Source organism: Candida orthopsilosis (assembly GCF_000315875.1).
Source record: "Candida orthopsilosis Co 90-125, chromosome 2 draft sequence".
Lineage (NCBI taxonomy): Eukaryota > Fungi > Ascomycota > Pichiomycetes > Serinales > Debaryomycetaceae > Lodderomyces > Lodderomyces orthopsilosis.
The window spans coordinates 300,905-319,508 of NC_018295.1; the positions used below are offsets into that span (position 1 = coordinate 300,905).

General features: G+C 35.9%; 8 protein-coding genes across 8 annotated transcripts; 5 read left to right on the forward strand and 3 right to left on the reverse strand. All coding sequences in view use genetic code 12, as the record gives it.

Moving 5' to 3' along the window:
• Positions 1 to 1,982: 1,982 nt before the first annotated feature.
• CORT_0B01440 (Czf1 transcriptional regulator) lies at positions 1,983 to 3,032 on the forward strand (the record flags this gene model as incomplete). The annotated part of the gene is made up of 1 exon (XM_003867253.1): positions 1,983 to 3,032. One exon carries the CDS (start codon positions 1,983 to 1,985, stop codon positions 3,030 to 3,032), a length of 1,050 nt encoding a protein of 349 aa, XP_003867301.1.
• A 512-nt stretch (positions 3,033 to 3,544) lies between these two features.
• On the forward strand, positions 3,545 to 5,605 carry CORT_0B01450 (Sly1 protein; the record flags this gene model as incomplete). Its single annotated transcript, XM_003867254.1, has 1 exon — positions 3,545 to 5,605. The coding sequence occupies one exon, from the start codon at positions 3,545 to 3,547 to the stop codon at positions 5,603 to 5,605; it is 2,061 nt and encodes a 686-aa protein (XP_003867302.1).
• A 73-nt stretch (positions 5,606 to 5,678) lies between these two features.
• CORT_0B01460 (chromatin remodelling complex protein) lies at positions 5,679 to 7,076 on the reverse strand (the record flags this gene model as incomplete). Its single annotated transcript, XM_003867255.1, has 1 exon — positions 5,679 to 7,076. One exon carries the CDS (start codon positions 7,074 to 7,076, stop codon positions 5,679 to 5,681), a length of 1,398 nt encoding a protein of 465 aa, XP_003867303.1.
• An 866-nt stretch (positions 7,077 to 7,942) lies between these two features.
• On the reverse strand, positions 7,943 to 9,859 carry CORT_0B01470 (Ubx2 protein; the record flags this gene model as incomplete). Its single annotated transcript, XM_003867256.1, has 1 exon — positions 7,943 to 9,859. The coding sequence occupies one exon, from the start codon at positions 9,857 to 9,859 to the stop codon at positions 7,943 to 7,945; it is 1,917 nt and encodes a 638-aa protein (XP_003867304.1).
• Positions 9,860 to 11,268: 1,409 nt separating this feature from the next.
• CORT_0B01480 (Ubx2 protein) lies at positions 11,269 to 11,760 on the reverse strand (the record flags this gene model as incomplete). The annotated part of the gene is made up of 1 exon (XM_003867257.1): positions 11,269 to 11,760. The coding sequence occupies one exon, from the start codon at positions 11,758 to 11,760 to the stop codon at positions 11,269 to 11,271; it is 492 nt and encodes a 163-aa protein (XP_003867305.1).
• Positions 11,761 to 12,300: 540 nt separating this feature from the next.
• Positions 12,301 to 14,253, forward strand: CORT_0B01490 (Gut2 glycerol-3-phosphate dehydrogenase; the record flags this gene model as incomplete). The annotated part of the gene is made up of 1 exon (XM_003867258.1): positions 12,301 to 14,253. The coding sequence occupies one exon, from the start codon at positions 12,301 to 12,303 to the stop codon at positions 14,251 to 14,253; it is 1,953 nt and encodes a 650-aa protein (XP_003867306.1).
• A 374-nt stretch (positions 14,254 to 14,627) lies between these two features.
• Positions 14,628 to 16,658, forward strand: CORT_0B01500 (hypothetical protein; the record flags this gene model as incomplete). Its single annotated transcript, XM_003867259.1, has 1 exon — positions 14,628 to 16,658. One exon carries the CDS (start codon positions 14,628 to 14,630, stop codon positions 16,656 to 16,658), a length of 2,031 nt encoding a protein of 676 aa, XP_003867307.1.
• Positions 16,659 to 17,006: 348 nt separating this feature from the next.
• Positions 17,007 to 17,828, forward strand: CORT_0B01510 (hypothetical protein; the record flags this gene model as incomplete). Its single annotated transcript, XM_003867260.1, has 1 exon — positions 17,007 to 17,828. One exon carries the CDS (start codon positions 17,007 to 17,009, stop codon positions 17,826 to 17,828), a length of 822 nt encoding a protein of 273 aa, XP_003867308.1.
• Positions 17,829 to 18,604: the final 776 nt, after the last annotated feature.

The following is an 18,604-nucleotide window of genomic DNA, read 5'->3' on the forward strand; positions in this document are numbered from 1 at the left end:
TAATACATGTACAATAGATGATGTGTATTTTATGCAGGATTTACTATTATTTTTATTAAAAGAGGTTCTAATTTAAGTTTATATGCACTACTAAGCCACGACTGTTTCCAACCCCAAAGAACTTAACTAGAGAAATTCTAGAAATTAAGCAAAAGATAAGTGGATAATGAGTCACCAAGAGTAATCGTTTTGATGGCATTTGAAAACAACTTAAAAAGCCTCTAACTCCTAACAAACCACCAGTCACAGTTGGGTGTATAGATTTGAAATATAGTAAACGGGGGTTATTGTTCACACGCGTAATATTTCTCAGACGTGCATTTAATGTAAATCAAACAAAACAAAAGTTTTTGCAACACTTTTATCTTACTATGACCATTTATGGATAGAAAATACATCAGCTAGAAGTTGTGTTGTGCATAATTGCTTGGGTGCCCTCACAACTAGGACAGCAGCTCAATAGAGTAGTCTACAGGGCTGTATATTGGTAGATTAAGATGGTGGTTGTGTGTCTATCTTCAATAACTGGGGAGGATAAAACTTTGCAACACCATAATTCAAACACAACCACCACTACATGTGAGACTACACACCACCACCAAACTATTCACACGAGGCCAATTCCAAATAACAACGTCTTAACCATCAGTTAAGCCGATTGATCTTCATGAGATCCTAAGTGCACAGTTGCAAATTAAAGAAAATATACTCTGAACGGAATCTACATCGAAACACAGCCATACTACACTAAAAGTATTTCCTTAACTGAAATCTATCCACCAACATTTGAGCAACAAACACCAAAAACAACCGAATAATAGTTAGGAACGAATCAAACCAGATGTACTTTTTGCAAAGGGAATTCAGATCCACTCTTGTCTCTGATTGGACTTGAAGTACCCCGACACAAATAAGAAACCGACGCTGAGTTTTCACACAATGCTCGGATTCTCTTTATTCGAAATGCTTTTTGACCCGCTTGCACGACAAAGGTATATTACACAGATTCAGTACACTTTTTCCATTCTTTGTTAAATTGAATTTGTTACACAATTTTTCAAACAAGAAAAAGAAAAAACTTTTTTTAAACCAACGTGCATTTAGTGAATTTCACTTAATGCCAATTTTTAACCAACATACATATAAAACTGGGTTTAAAAGACAATAAGGAGCAAAAAACAACTGAGAACAAAACAATTAGAGAGAATGATAATAAGTCATTCTGCATTTCCCTTATATTAACAATCCCTAATAAGTAAAAACACTTTTTTTAACCACCACAAACGAAAATATAAACAATTTTGCTTTGTTTTCTATTATCAAAGCAAATAAAAGACAAAAGTGAAACCTTGTTTTTTTTATATATAAAGACGTCTGGAACAACACTACGCATATGAAACTTTTTCTTTTGATTTCCTTTCAAAAACTTTAAACGACAAGATCAAAAGCAAAAAAGAATCAATACAATCACCCACATTCTTGTGTATTTCAGTTTTTTTTTTTTCAAGGTCAACATTTGCAGAAAGAGAGTTCAGTGAAAACCGGAACTAATTAGCCACACTCTCCACAAATTCTCCCATCAGATTCAAGAAGAACGCCACCAGTTCAACCCATCAACTTTAACGCTGTAAAATTTATAACCCTACATTTGGAGAAGAATCACTTTACTTTGTTCCCCAAAAAATTGCATTTAGGATTATTTTGTTGAAACCATACACAATAATTTCGATTACAATTTTTTAAAACGAAGCTTTGAATAAAGAAATTTTAACCTATTCAAAACCTTATTTTCAGAAGAAATCAGTGTTGGCCTTTAGCATTGTATCAGGGTTAGATTGTACATTTGCAGATTACAGGAATTCTTTTTAGATTTTATTATTTTCTTTTATTTCCACCAAAGCAGTTGCACATTTTCTGTACATTTTTATTTCCCTGCATTTGTGACTAAAATATTATTATTAATTTGACAATTTTGATTAAACATGAGTACTGCATCGATAAGTACCAAGAAACAAAGTCAACCAGCGCGGCAACGTCGTCAACCAAAGCAAGAACAACAGTTACAACCACAACAAAATCAAACTCAACCATCTCCCTCGCGTTATAATGAAACACCGCGTGTTGCCGGTAGCGGTTATCCGTATCCCAGTGCAAGTGTAAATGGTGGTGCAGGCACCCATACTTATTCGCATTTGCAGGAGAGGAATCCATCGGCATCATATGTACCAACTACGAGTAATCCACCAGATGCAGAAAGATTGCAACAAGGACAACAGTTCAAATCTGAACCTCACCATGGACATCAGCCACCGGTTTACCATCAGTACCCTCCACAACCAACTTATCTTTCCCAAGATATTTTTCACCCTAATCAACCACAACAGCAACAACAGCCACCTCACCCAGGTGTGATGGGTCCCCCAGGTCAACCATATCCTGCTCAAGATCACAACTACCAACCTGGGTCTAATGCTGATCCTCAACGACAGGGTCAGCAACCACCACATCAATGGGCTCCTTATCCCCCTAATCCTAATCAGCCGTATTACCCACCACAACCACAACTTCCCTCAGCCGAAGATGGTAAAGCCGTACGACAAAAAAAGAAGCCGGGTAGAAAGCCTCGTGCAAAGAAGGATGCACCAGCAGAGTATCCATATGGCAACCCCGGTAGTAATGTAGCATCTGCAGTACCACATCCACCAAATTCGATCCCCCACCCATACCAACACAGCTCAACCATTCCTACTTCCGGAATTACGGTTTCCTCTAGTACCAACTCTTCGAAACTAGTGACTCGGAGATCACGTATGGGATGCCTTACTTGCCGTCAAAGGAAGAAGAGATGTTGTGAATCAAGACCAAAATGCACCGAGTGTGGTAGATTAGGATTGAACTGTGTATGGCCTAAACCAGGAACAGAACACAAGAATAAACCTAAAGATCAAAAGGAGGATGAAAATACTATCGAACATGAGGTTTATGGTAGAATCAAGGTTTTGAGAGGTATCGTTGAGTACAGATCTCAATAAGCAAGGGAATGAGTCGTGTGTTCCAAGTGAGTGGTAAAAATTAGACATTCAATTTTTCATTTCTTTATAAGTGATAACCACCCTTTTCCTTTCGGAATGTTTGTTGTTTTTTCATGGTTTTTAGATTTCATTTTTAAAGTTGCATCATTTTATATGCAAATGTGGTGTTTTGTATTTATAATCTTTATAGTGTATCAATTTTGTATAGTATGTTCTCTTGTTTTAGAGTAATACTATGTCTTGCATGTGTTTAAGCTGAAAGATGTTGGTGAAGATAGATGTAATTGTCATCGTACATTATCCTAACTATGCATACATTTCCTATTTAGGAAGTCTACTTGTTTTCATTTTTTTCTCTCTGTTTGCTTTCCTCTGACAACGAAACCTCAATTTCAACCACGTATTATTATCACCATTCTCAATTTGCAACACAAGGAATACTAAAGTACAATAGATCACACAATCATACAGACACCACTATTTCAATTGACATCACACCCACTACATTCCTTATGTCATTGCAAGCTTCGCCCAGTCTAAGAAATCGTCAGATTTCAGTGTTAGAACGCATGCTTCATTTAAACAAGGATGGTTCAGCTGACTTGACGTTAGCTTCTAAATCGGAGGAAATCATATGGAAGGTTCTTGTTCTTGACCAAAAATCACGTAATATCTTATCTTCAGTCTTGAGAGTCAATGACTTGTTACGATGTGGAATAACTGTTCATGCATTGATTAATCAACAACGTTCAAAATTACCTGATGTACCAGTGATTTACTTTGTCGAACCGAGCAAAGAGAATATTAGCACTATTATTCACGACTTGAATGATGATAAATATGACACCTATTATATCAACTTCACATCACACTTGCCACGTGATTTATTAGAAGAATTTGCCAAACAAGTGGCGCTTCTGGGTAAAGCATCAAGAGTAAAACAAGTTTGGGATCAATATTTGGACTTTGTTGTTACTGAGCCTAACTTGTTTTCATTAAATTTAAACAATATTTTCACAATTTTCAACACTTCGCAAACCAAAGAAGAAACAATTCATGATTTGGTGGGCACTATTGCTGATGGATTATTGTCATTGATTATAAGCATGGATGTTGTTCCTATAATACGTGCACAGCAACATGGACCTGCTGAATTTGTCGCTCAAGAACTTGACTTGAAATTGCGCGAATACTTGAGTAATACCAAACTGTTGGGCAATGAACATAATACTGCATTGACACAACGTCCAGTTCTAATTCTATTGGATAGGAATTTTGATTTGGCATCAATGTTTGCTCATTCATGGATTTATCAATGTATGGTGAGTGATGTTTATCTGTTGAAGAGAAATACCATCAAATTACGCAAAATCACCAAGGATAAGAATGGAGTTGAATCAGAATCGATTAAAAACTATGATATTGATCCTCGTGATTTCTTTTGGAGCAAGTATGCTCAATTGCCATTCCCTGATGTGGTTGAAAATGCCGATGTTGAATTGAATGCGTATAAGCAAGAGGCCAAGGAGATTACCAACAAAACAGGAATAACATCGTTAGATGATATTGATCAAAATTCTACCAGCTCAACTGTTAACATTCAACAGGCAGTGGAGAAGCTACCAGAGCTAACCGCAAGAAAAGCAACATTGGATATGCATATGGACATTTTATCAAACTTGATTAATGAATTACAAGCAAAGAATTTGGACACCTATTTTGAAATTGAACAGAATGCCGGTGGTAATCATAATGATACAAAAATTTTGAAAGAGTTTATGGATTTGTTGAGCAACGACGATGCTAAGCAAGATACGTCATTGGACAAATTGCGTACCTTGATTATTTTGACACTTGTTAGTGACCATTTATCACCAGACTACATTTCCAAAGTCAAGTCAATTTTGCTTCAACACTACCCCAACATGGACATGTCAGCATACGACTACATTTTGAACTTCAAAGAACACCTGAAAATTGCCAATTTGTCAAATTTGTCAGACTCATACAGTAGCAATCATTCTGCTAGTGGAGGATTATCATCTACATCATCCAATGTACAAGCTTCCTCAGCTTTACTTAGTGGATTATCATCAAAACTTTATGGATTAACTGAGGGCCGTATATCAGAAGGACTAAGCTCCATTGCATCAAAGATTAAAAACTTTATTCCTGAGCGAAATTTACTCCCCATTACTAAAATTGTTGAAGCACTCATGGATCCAGCAAACTCCAATCAACAATCAATTAACTTAACTGATGAATATTTGTATTTCGATCCTAAATCAAGAGGTGGTGGACATTCAAAACCACCAAAGAGACAATCGTATAGTGATCTGATTGTGTTTGTTGTTGGAGGTGGTAATTACTTGGAATATGTTAACTTAACTGAATGGAGTGGCCAGCATGGGGATGGCGAAGCTAGCAGAAATGGTGGAGGAGGAGTCAGTGGATCTACCGGTGGTGCTGGAGCAATTGGTGAAAAGGGTAGATTTAATGTCATTTACGGAAGTACTGATATTCTTTCGGCGACTGAGTTCTTAAAAGAATGTGAACAATTGAGCAAGAATTAGGTACAGTTAGAGTAAATAGTAGCTGGAAAAGTCAATTATTTCCCTTTGTCCTATTGCATAAGCATATATACTACTAAAGGAATGTTTTTGATTCATTCAATACCTTAGTTGATCTTCTTGAATCTAAAAACAACAACTCACATTCTTCAACATCTTGTAATTCAACAGTTGAGCGACCAGCTATAGAACTTAATATACCGGCCGGGGTCAACAATTGTAAAGCATACCTTAATGAAGTTTGTACACCATCATGACTTAATTTGTTAATTGCTTCATCACTCAATGTCAAATTTTCCAAATTGGCTCTCTTGGTAATAATTGTCTTGATTTCATCTTGGTTGTAAGGTAAAGTTCTAACAATCAATAAACGATCGATTAAATCTGGTGGACATCCATGAGGTGCTTTAATTGATAAATCATCTGATCCTTTCACAGTAGTCAATCCTCTATTTGAAGCTAATATAACAATAGGAGCAATGTTACTTTCCAAAGCTTTATTCAAATAAGTGAAAATTTCCAAATCCAACATATTTACTTCATCAATAAACAATACACCTGGAATCAATTCAGCTATTCCTTGATCAATATATTTTGACACTACTTTATTAACCTCACTGCGTAACTTATCTGTGATTTCCGTTTTTTTGGGCTTTAATAATTGCCCCATCATACTCAATACATCTTGTCCACCTTGAGGTCTAGCATTGGCAACATCTAAATCATGTAATGTAACATCTTGAACAATTTCCTTCTTCTTGTGTACTTCACCTTTAGGAAGTGGGACATATTCTTCAGCTTCCAAATCAAATTCAGTAGCATATGCATCCGATCTACCAACACGTTTAACTGCACCAGTATTTGATTCAATATAAATGACATCTCCAATGGCAACACGTTCCTTTTGTAAAGACTCATAAATGCTTGGATCTAATCGTAAATTTTTCGTTCCCTTTGCTGTTTTTAATCCAACTATAACATGACTTATGGTTTTACCATATCCACCCAAGGGGTTTTCAGCTTCTTCTGGGGTTAATTCAATAACTTCACCTTCATAAACTTCTTTGGTTTCCTTAATCCTTAATCCAATCGCCTTTCGGAAATTTTCCATCAATGCACTAGTCTTTTTAACTTCAGCTGAATACAATTCCAGCCCAACAATGGGGCAAAAGGGGACTTTTGGACCCAATTCTTGTGATACTGCCAATGCCAATGCCGTTTTACCAGTAGCTGGTGGACCAGCAATCAAAACAGCTTTGCCTGACATTTTCTTACTTTTGATTAAATCAACAATTATCCCACATGCTTCACGTGCATCCTGTTGTCCAACAAATCCACCTTCAATGGGTTTGGCAACTCCATGTTCGTTTAAACCAAGTCCTTTGATGTGAGTGTGGGCGGCTGTTCTATTTTCCTTAGCAGATGAAACTGGTAGGGATGTAGTTTTATCTGTGACTTCACTTATTTGTACCATTGGGAGAAGGGGTTATCGTGTGGTAAAGTTGATGAGATGGTAAGATTATGATATTTAGGTGATGGAATTTAAAGAAACATATTTTCGATGTTTAGCTTGAGAACAATTTTTTTTCTACAACGTCGCTTAATATAAAAATGTGACACTGAGTTATTTCCGACATTGAAAATGAAGTAAATTAATACAAACACCGAATTGAACGCTAAGCCGATTTTTTGTAATAGATGCTTTATCTGTTACCTAAATTTGGTTTCCGCTGTCGTGATTAGAATTGTGTGATCTCGACAAAAATGTATGATAAACCACTCTTCTGTGTGCCACATTCGTCAAAGGCGGACAGAGTTGGATTGTGTATGACTAAACTGAACGTGCATACTTTTTCTCAGTCGTCAAGGATTCATGTCCCCATTGTTCGCTTTTGTTGATAAAGAGAGTCAAATTTGAAGCCAATTCAAAGTTCCGGATGATTTTGATATGGCTTTGTTTCTTGATGTGAATGGCTGCGTTGTTTGGGCCAAACGCTAGTTCGTCAATCTCTTAATAAAGTTTGTTGAAGTATTGTATTGTAAAAGACCAAATTGACTGTCGTAGAAGAACCAACCTCTTGCGCATGCCCATTTGGAATGCCTTCCAATTTTTGAAACGCGACAAGGTTACATCGTCATGGGTGGATTTAAATAACCTCATGGTGTGACACTTTATAAACTATTTACATGTAAAGGCAGTTGCAACACAGAGAAAAACGCATGCAATAGGATTGTTGAGTTAATCTTTCGAGGTTAACTACATAGAGAACTCATCATTTCGTACACAAAAATGTCGGTCCAGAAAGTATGAAGTTGAGAAAGATCTATAAATTGGTTCGTTTAATCTTCCTTCTCATCAACAACATTTTCTTCCTCTTCTTCCTCATCTTCTTCCTCAACTATATATTCCACCAAGAAATTGGCACCTTTGAATTCAGGCACTTCTCCAATCGTCAATTCTGAATCACAAGCAATGACCTTTTTAGGATATGGTTGTACAACTTCAAACTTGAATGGATTTTCAAGATAATAATGATGTACATCATCGAATTTACTCTTGTACTCTTGAGATAAATCCAGATCTAATTCATCAATCAACTCATCAATAGTTGCTTCATCTTGTAACCAATTCTCATTAGCATGATTCAATGCCAGAGTCATTTCTTCGATGAATAACTTGAGTTCGATGTAGATGAAAAATTGCAGTATTGTAATTGACTTGTTAAATTGCTCAATAAACCTTTTACCACTAGGTAGTTTAACTGCCACACGTAAAGCATCATTGGGACTAGTTAAACTAGCAATATGGCTATCCTTGATTAAATTAAAAAGAAACCAACGTCTTAATTTGATCAAGTTTTCTGCCTCTTGTTTCAATCGCAATTCTTCATCTCGTTTTTGTTTCTTCATCTTGTCTTTCAATAACGATTGTGTATATGCGTCGTCTTGTTGTTGTCTAATCAATCGACTAAAATCAGTTTCTTGTTTATCGTATCTAGCAGCCACTAATTGCGGATTATACTTGTCGATATTTTTGGCCAAGTATTTAGCAACTTTCAACACAGTTACGGTTACTTCATCATCGGTAATGAATGGTTTGGATAAATTGGATTTGTAAACAATTGACATTGATGCCATAATATCAGGACTGGGTGATACATTAGCAACAAGCATTATATATGGTGTTTTCTTGATCTTATAAGTTTGACCAATTTCCCAAGCTTCTGGTGAATGATCGACATTGGCAAAGTACAATTTGGTTGACTTGAAATTGCCATCAGTTTGGTTGAACGATTTCTTGAAGAGGGAATTTTTGAGTAACTTGTTGATAAAATTGGTGGTTTCTGGTGAATCATTAGTTAAAACAACCAATAACCACTCGTATTCCTTTTGACAATGTGAATGTAGCTCATTGAATCCTGATTCGGCTATTTTATACAAGTCAAGCGGATTAGATTCATCTGACACCTCCTCTTTCAACGTAGACAAGTATGAATAGTCAGGATGAAAGTTTTCAAAATCAAACGGTTTATTAAGTTTGAAATTGTTGTCATTTCCATCACTACTACTCCATCCAAAACCGAAAAAGAACTTTATAGAATTGATTACCATCAGAATAAAGTTTCTAGGTATAATTAACAAGATCAACCACAAAGTGTTCAAAATTGAGTTGTTGCTGCGAGTAGTATTCAGTCTAATGCTTGAAGTGTCGCTTTCTACATCACGACTTTGCTCAGTCACTGTATCATCTTCCAGTTCCTTCTCTCCGGACAATTCTTGTTTACGCTTCTCTTCACGCTCATGAATGAGCGAACTATAAATGCCCACATCTAATTGCCAACGCGTGGATATTTGAGGTGCCTTAGGTAATCGAGGCATAAGTGAATTGAGAAACATTTGACTTTGTAGATTAACATACTCACCTCTAGTTCTTGTTGAAGAGGACCGGTGTATTAGTTCACCAATGCCTCCGTCGTCTTGATAATCGTCATCGACACCGTGGCCATTTATGTTTTCAATCTCTCTCGTGTCAACTGCTGAGCTGGAGCCTATGTCATTTTGTATATTTGCGTTAGCTGAATCAACTGTATCAAACCCAGATTCCAAGTATGTCAAGATTGCATTGTTCAAATTATCATCGTGAACTGTTAGTAGACTGTGAATTTTGTTATCGATGTCACCAGAAGAATCGTCTGATTCTAAACCAGCTATTATCTTGAATTGACTAATAACTTCTTGATTATCTGAACTTGACATTTGAGAAAGGTATTAATTAGCTTATAGCACAGTTAAAGTGAGTTTATCGATGTTGGAGAAATATTGGGGATCTGGAAATTTTGTTGGTACTTAGATTGACGTGTACTTTTGATCAAAAAAAATATGCTGCAACCGCCATTTACACATATATGAATAAGATGCTTTAAATTAAGGTCAAACTAAGTATCTTCCTTAAAATTGGTTGTATGGTACCTTATAGAATGATGTAATGTGTGACTTAAGAGCAAGCGGAGGTTAATTTATTTAATTATTCTGTTCTTTTCAACAAAATTCAGTTAATTAATTATTCTCCATATGCTGCAAAATATTATGAAAGTATTGTTGCAAAACTCTCCGTTCTTAAAAAACATGTGGAAAATGTGCAACAATTGGTTCAAAAATCGAAAAAATCGATTGCGTAGTAGTGTACACTGATTCATTCAATCTTTTGTGTTCAAATTGCACAACAGTGCACTCAATTATAGCAGCTGCAAACCATCTGACACAATTTGACACAATTTGAGTTGACAATACATAATTATGTTAGGGAGGGGGAGGAATTGATGGTATATACTTCAATACATCACAATTCCTCAACACAAATCAAGAATATCGGCATTTTTTTACCCCAGGGCCGGCCCTCATTAGCACAGTACAACCCCGGGCTCCAATTAAAATCGAACGCAAAACCTTTACTTGTTAATTTTAGACTGAAAATCAGCCGTTGAAATTTTTAAAGTATTTTTTGATCTTCAATAATAAATATGGAATTTAACCTCGGCAAAAGACAACTAGCACACAAATGATCTACAGCAATAAAGAATTCTTCTTACACAAACTAAAGAACTTACATACAGTACAATAAAACTTCACTGCAAATCCCTATAACCAAACAATAAAGAGAATGGAGACAGAAACCTGGGACAAAAGTCACAAAATGTCTATTTGGACTTTCTTTATCGAGGACTTTTCATAGGTCCAACTGAAAAAGTCTTATAAATCAAACATGCCAAAGCTAAAGAGTAAAATTAAACAGTCAACGCAAAACTAATTTAGCAGGTGATACATTTCGAGGGTAGTTCTAGACGTGTCGCTCTTCCTTTTGTTACCATTGCAAAACATTATCTTTCCAAAAATCTCTCCGAAAACTGTCAATAACTCACCTCCAAAATTATTTCCTGTGCAGTAGTGTCTCTCCTTATTTGGCATTTACCGAAGGATGACATGATTCGTTTCTTTTTTTTTTTTTTCACATTGGCTGATCAAACGTAGGGATGGAAGACATTTGCAAATCTGAATTCCGTTTTGTCGTGTCCTTTGTGAAAAAATATCGACACTGCCACAACACACGACACTGCAACAACCGCAATATAAAACTGATCAATTGCAAATATTAGATTTTTACTTCTTTAAATGATATGTTCTTGTTTTCTTGATCTCATCGGTTCAGAGTTGTACTCTGACGTAACGTAGCAAGTAGTTGTCACCTTAAAACATCTCTTCGTTCTTTGTCTTTTACCTGATGCACCCTTAGACAATGTTGAAGATGCCGTTCTTTCTGGATATATGTTGTTGTACATCGCTTTTCTCTTTTTGTGTATCTGTACTGACCCACCTGTTTTCTTGTTAACAATTCTCATGTTCTCCAATGCCGAGAGTGGGGAAGAAAAAAATAGATATTCTTTACACAGAGAGCAAAGGTAGTAGCAGACATTTGCTTTAGATCCAACCGCATCAAAAGTTCCTCCCGACATATACATGGAGGAACACGAAGAGTAGATTTTGCAATAGTTTCGGTTGTCAGTTTCGGTAGAACTGAAAGATCTACAGCCTGTTCTGTAAGTATGTAAGTATGTAAGTATGTATGTACAATGATCTAAATCTATATAATTTGCTATCATTCGTTCGAATTGCGATTGTCCGTTGTTGATGACACAAAAGTTGGTTTTCTATTTTGATTCACGTGTAATGTCTATAATAGCTAAAATCTAATTTTTGCTGTTTTTGCTGTTTGGGCTCTTTTGGCTGTTTTAACATTTGAGAAAACAATAAATGTCCAATCATAAATAGTTCTTTAAATCTTTGAAACTGTTTTTTTCTTTTTCTACTTTCTCTTTCCTTCTTTCTTTCTATTCGACTTTACTTACTTTCAAAGTACAACCTTGTCTATAGAAAACTATTCCTACAGGTTTAACTGACTATAAACTTTAGTTTGCTAAATTCTACCTCGGAAAAATTAAACGCTGAAAAAAAAATATTCTGACGCAAAAAGTTCCTTTTTTCCAGAAGAACCAAAATTTTCACAGCGTCAAACAAAGGAATACTACTGCAACTACAATTACAACTACAACTATAATATTTATATAAAAGTTTTGTTCATCACAACTATTCCTTTCATCTTATAACCAAGGAGTTTCATTACCACTACATCTTAATCCAATATGTCGAGGTTTTTCAAATCAGCATTGGGTAAAGCATCCTTAGCTTTGGGTGCAGCCGCTGGAGGTACCATTATCTATTTAGATTTCATTCAACCCAAAAAACCAGCTCAAATTGCTACGTCTTATAAACCTTTGAAAAAGGATTATCCAACTCCACCTACACGTGAAGAATTAGTATCAAGGTTAACACCAGAAAAGAAGTTTGATGTCTTGATCATTGGTGGTGGTGCTGTTGGATCGGGATGTGCCGTTGATGCAGCTACTCGTGGGTTAAATGTATGTTTATTGGAAAAGACTGATTTTGGATCTGGTACATCATCTAAATCTACCAAGATGGCGCATGGTGGTGTTAGATATTTGGAAAAGGCCATTTTCCAATTATCTAAAGCACAATTGGATTTAGTTATTGAAGCTTTAAATGAAAGAGGTAACATGTTGAGAACTGCTCCTCACTTGTGTTCAGTTTTGCCAATTATGATTCCAGTTTACAACTACTGGCAAGTTCCATACTTTTTTGCTGGTTGTAAAATGTATGATTGGTTTGCTGGAAAACAAAATTTGAGAAACTCAACCATCTTCAGTAAAGAACAAGCTGCTGCTATTGCTCCAATGATGGATGTATCAAACTTGAAAGCTGCATGTGTTTATCATGACGGTTCATTCAACGATACGAGAATGAATGCTACTTTGGCCATTACTGCTATTGAAAACGGTGCTACTGTATTAAACTATTTTAATGTTGATCAATTATTGAAAGATGATAAAGGAAAATTGTATGGTGTTAAAGCTACCGATTTAGAGACCAACAAACAGTATGAATTGAAAGCTACTTCAATTGTCAATGCTACTGGTCCTTTTGCTGATAACATTTTGGAAATGGATGAAGATCCTCAAGGATTACCACCAAAAGTTCCTCAAAAACCAAGAATGGTTGTTCCATCAAGTGGTGTCCATATTGTTTTGCCAGAATACTATTGTCCACAAAATATTGGTTTATTAGATCCTTCAACTTCTGATGGAAGAGTTATGTTTTTCTTACCATGGCAAGGAAAGGTGCTTGCTGGTACCACTGATACTCCAGTTAAATACGTCCCTGAAAACCCAATCCCAACTGAAGAAGATATTCAAGATATCATAAACGAAATGCAAAAATACTTGGTTTTCCCAATTGATAGAACTGATGTATTGTCAGCTTGGTCAGGTATCAGACCATTGGTTAGAGACCCAAGATCTGTACCAAAGGGACAAGAAGATTCAGGCTCAACCGAAGGATTAGTTAGATCACACTTGTTGTTGGAATCGCCATCTGGATTAGTTACCATATCAGGAGGTAAATGGACCACCTACAGAGAAATGGCTCAAGAAACTATTGATTATGTTGTTAAACACTTTGATTTTGCTGGAAAGAATGTCAAACCATGCCAAACTAATGAATTGATCTTGATTGGTGGTGATGATTATTCCAAGAACTATTCTGCTAGATTGATTCACGAATACAAGATTCCATTGAAATTAGCTAAACATTTATCTCACAACTACGGTTCACGTTCAGCTATGATTTTGGACTTGTACGCCGCCAGTGACTACAACAAATTACCAATCACATTAGCCGCCAATAAGGAATTCACCCCTTCTTTGGTTGAAGCCTCCCCAGAAAACCAATTAAGTTATCAATCATTTGATGAACCATTCACCATTGCTGAATTATTATACTCTTTGAAGTATGAATATCCAAGAACACCAGTTGATTTCCTTGCTAGAAGAACTAGATTGGCATTTTTGAATGCAAGAGAAGCTCTTTCTGCAGTTGATGGAGTTGTAGAAATTATGAGTCAAGAATTGAATTGGGATGATGCAACTAAAGAAAAAATGAGAAAAGATGCTGTCAAGTATATTGGTAATATGGGTATTTCACCAAAGAAGTTCGATGTTGAAGAATTTATTGTGCAATAGATGAGATTGTGAAGATATTAATGGATTGATGAAAGAAAAAAAGAAGCCTATTTATAATAAGATAGAGTTTATAGATAATAGATTATACTGTAAGTAAAGTAAGGTTGTATTTGGAGGTGTGTTGTGGCAGTTGCGTGGTTATGTAAATGCTACTGTTTCAAGTAGACACGCGTCAATTTAACGGAGCGCAAAATTTCAACATCAAAACTTTTCATTATCAAATACCAAAACTCAAGTGGTTATCAGAGGATACAAGAGAACACAATTCACATTTGACTACCAGTTACCTCAATAACATTTCTAAAAATAGCGACTTGAAAAGCATCATAACTACTTTTTTGTCGCACTTATACTTTTACAATTGCTGATATAGAATGGAACAAACAGAAGTACCGTACAATAACGCTAATCTGCCTTATTCCAAACTTGCACCAAAACTTAACCTAGCATCTTCACTATCTTCAACCACATCCTCAATAAGTCTGCTTCTAGCTACTTCACTACCGCTATTAATAGCATATCCGATAGTATTTATATCACAGGGGTTGATCTTAACGCCAACAACGACATCTGAAGAGGGTATATTCGATGTTCCACTGCTAACACTGCAAATTGCTGTCGCTATAGCGTCAAGCCTGGCTTTATTTCTAATGATATTCTTGGCTCAATGGATCAAAATCATACCATGTGATAACAGCGATGCATCAAATCGATCCAAGTCAAGGTCCACCACCCCTAATTCAATCAAGGTTTATCTATCTATTGTTTTTGGATTGACATCGACCATTTTTCTCCCGTTTGATCGATGCAGTTTGATTGTATTTGGACTTTATTTGAACATATTCAATGTCTACACACCATTGATGTTATTTTTTGATTTATTAGTGATGAATACAAACTCACATTATACAGAAGGGTCCAAAGTCCTGATTCTTTGTGGGTATGGATTAATTGGAGTAGCATTCACTTTATTACGTCGAACTGATAATATCAAGGTCCCCTTGGACCGGAAAGTGATTATGAGCACCACGGTATTCGGTGGGTTAATTTGGCTATGGTTGAGTAATGGGATCAGTTTTAGTATGATTGGTGTCAATTTGGTTACGTTCACAATTGGTCTTGTTACGTTTCAGGAGTCCCCACAACGTAGTAATGATAATAGTGGTGTTCAAGTTCAGGTGATGTTCTTTATGGGGTTGAGTTTGGTCAATAGCGTGTTGAGGTATCTTGTGTTTCAACAGTTTAGTTTTTGGGCTTCTCTTGGTGATGTTTTGTTGTCATTATTGATTATACCGGGATTGAAGAGTAGTCAACGGTTCAGGCAGTATCAAAATGGCAACATCAACAACAATATAACAACTGCCACTGCATCTCCTTCTTCTACACTGATTTTAACACAAGTGGTTAAACATCAAGACACCAGAGCAATATTCAATTTCTTACTCCTCAATGCCAGTTTTATGATTATTCAATTCCTTTATTCATTCCGATCGAAATCACTTGGTTTGCTATCTGATTCATTACACATGTTGTTAGATTGTTTATCCTTGGCGTTGGGACTCATAGCTGGTGTTTTATCAAAACGAGAAATTGACAATGAACTGAATTTTCCATTAGGGTGGTATCATTTGGAAAATTTAGCCGGATTTACTAATGCGACGTTATTAATTGGGATAAGTGGATCCATCATGTTTGAAGCCGTAGGGAGATTGATTAATCCAGTGAATTTACAACGGACGAATGAATTAATTGTGGTTTCAGTGCTAGGATTATTGGTTAACCTTGTTGGGGTGTTTGCATTTAATCATGGACATGAGCATGGACATGGGCATAGTCATAGTCATGCAAGCCATCTGCATGTGTCTCTGCATCTGCACCTGCATCTGCATACTCATTCAACTGGTCACTCCACCAATCCAGCTGATTCAGTCAACGATAACATGAGAGGTATTTTTCTTCATATATTAGCTGATGCATTAGGATCAGTGGGAGTAGTCATATCCACAATCTTGACCAACTTATTCCACTGGCAAGGATTCGATCCTATTGCATCATTCATTATCGCAATTCTAATCCTTGCATCGGCAATCCCATTGATCAAGTCAACAGCATCTAGCTTATTGTTGAAAATTCCGCCACAACAAGAATCAATAATTCGAAATACATTACATGAAATTTCCCACGTAAAGGGAGTTAAATCATTTACAACTCCACGATTTTGGCCTAGCGGTGGCTCAAAAATTAACGGATATATTCACGTACAAATATACCGAGGCGAGAATAGTTGGTATATCAAAAAACAAATTGAACGGTTGTTTAGTGATGGTAATGGGACATTTAGTAATGATGTGATGATTCAAGTTGAGAATGACTATGATGATTGTTGGTGTAGGAAAACGCAATAGGGCGATTGTAAAGGCAAATTCTTATTTATTATGTGTTATTATTATTATTATTATATATTGGGCGAGTGCATGTTCTGGATGTGAATGTGACATATGGAATGATCGATTTGGTGAATTTTGCAACTTCTTTGATATCATTGTCGTAGAAAAGTAAGTGTCGCGACAATCATCATATATTTTTTTATTTTGTTCCCTCATCTTCTAAATTTCAAATCATCACTAAAGATCCAAGGTATTCAAACGCCCTCATTTCAACATCAGTTCTTCTCAACTAAGTCTGCTGAAAAAATCATACCCCACAATTCAAAATCCTCTGTATCAAACAAAAGCAACACTGCATAGAAGAAAATGTCGCGTACGGGAGTATTAGTAATGGGACCAGCCGGAGCTGGTAAATCAACATTTTGCAACTCAATAATATCTCATATGCAATCAATTGGCCGCCGAGCACACATTGTCAATTTGGACCCCGCGGCAGAGCCAACTGAATTTGAATTCACCATTGATATTCGTGATTTGATTTCATTACAAGATGTGATGGAAGAATTAGACTTGGGTCCCAATGGTGGGTTAATATATTGTTTTGAGTACTTGTTACAGAATTTAGATTGGTTAGATGAAGAAATTGGCGATTATAATGATGAATATCTCATATTTGATATGCCAGGACAAATTGAGTTATATACACATATCCCCGTTGTGCCGACAATAGTTAATCATTTAAAACTGAGTCTCAGTTTCAACTTATGTGCTTGTTATTTATTAGAATCACCGTTCATTATAGATTCATCAAAGTTTTTCAGTGGTGCTTTGAGTGCCATGTCAGCAATGATTTTGTTGGAGTTACCTCATATTAACATCTTGTCCAAGATAGATTTGATTAAAGATGAAGTATCGAAACGGAAATTAAAACAGTTCTTAAACCCTGATCCATATTTATTAGCAAAACAAGAAGATGAAATAAATCCTCAATTCACCAAGATGACCAAGAGTATAGCTAATTTAATTGATGATTTTGGCATGGTGCAGTTCTTACCATTGGATTGTTCAAAAGATAGTAAGAGTGTGGAGAATATATTGAGTTATATTGACGATGTAACACAATGGAGTGAAGCTCAAGAACCGAAGGAACCTAATGACGAAATTGAAATTCCCGATGAAGCATTTTAAATAGAGATGAGTACACCTTTGTACGAACACTTAATGATATAGTGTTTTTCTAAACACTGCTATTTTAAGTAAAGCTAGCTTGTAGAGTACTTGTCCATGTTGTATCCACTTCAAATAAGTAAAGTTGAAGATGGGTGATATACACACGTGAAAATCACGTGAAAATCAAATGAATAAGAATTTAAAAATCAAACTCTCGGCGTGAGGTCAGTAATTGAGCACACGGCGCGACACCTATTATAACTTAGAATTCTGAAGCATTGTTCGGCAAAAGAAACTGGAGCAAAGAGAGAACAGAGTGTTCGAATGGTGTTCTTTTTTCTTGTACACCGTCGGAAAAGTACGGAAGATGATTGTTGGCTCAGTTAGGATCAAATCGGATAGAAAAAAGTTACGAAATATGATATACTAATATAGTTCGATAAATCGGTGTTGTAGAAAAGTGAGCTGAGGTTAAGTTATGTCTCGGTAACGAAAAGTAAGATTTTGTTCAAAATTATAAACAGCCCATCTTTATCCTTCTAAGAGAGGGTTTTCAATGAATGAAAGTAATGTAATGTACGTTTAATTTAATAGTTTGATGGTACCTTAAAATGAGTTGATTTATTTTTTTCTTTTGTTATTTCTTAATCAGTAGCCAATCACAACGTAGAATACAGTTGTTGGGTTAATATCGTATGTGCTAATCCATAACATTGACTGCGAACATGAAAGGTGGGGAGAGATTCAAATGGAATTGACCTTTGACTACCCAAACCAAAGTACTACCCTGTAGT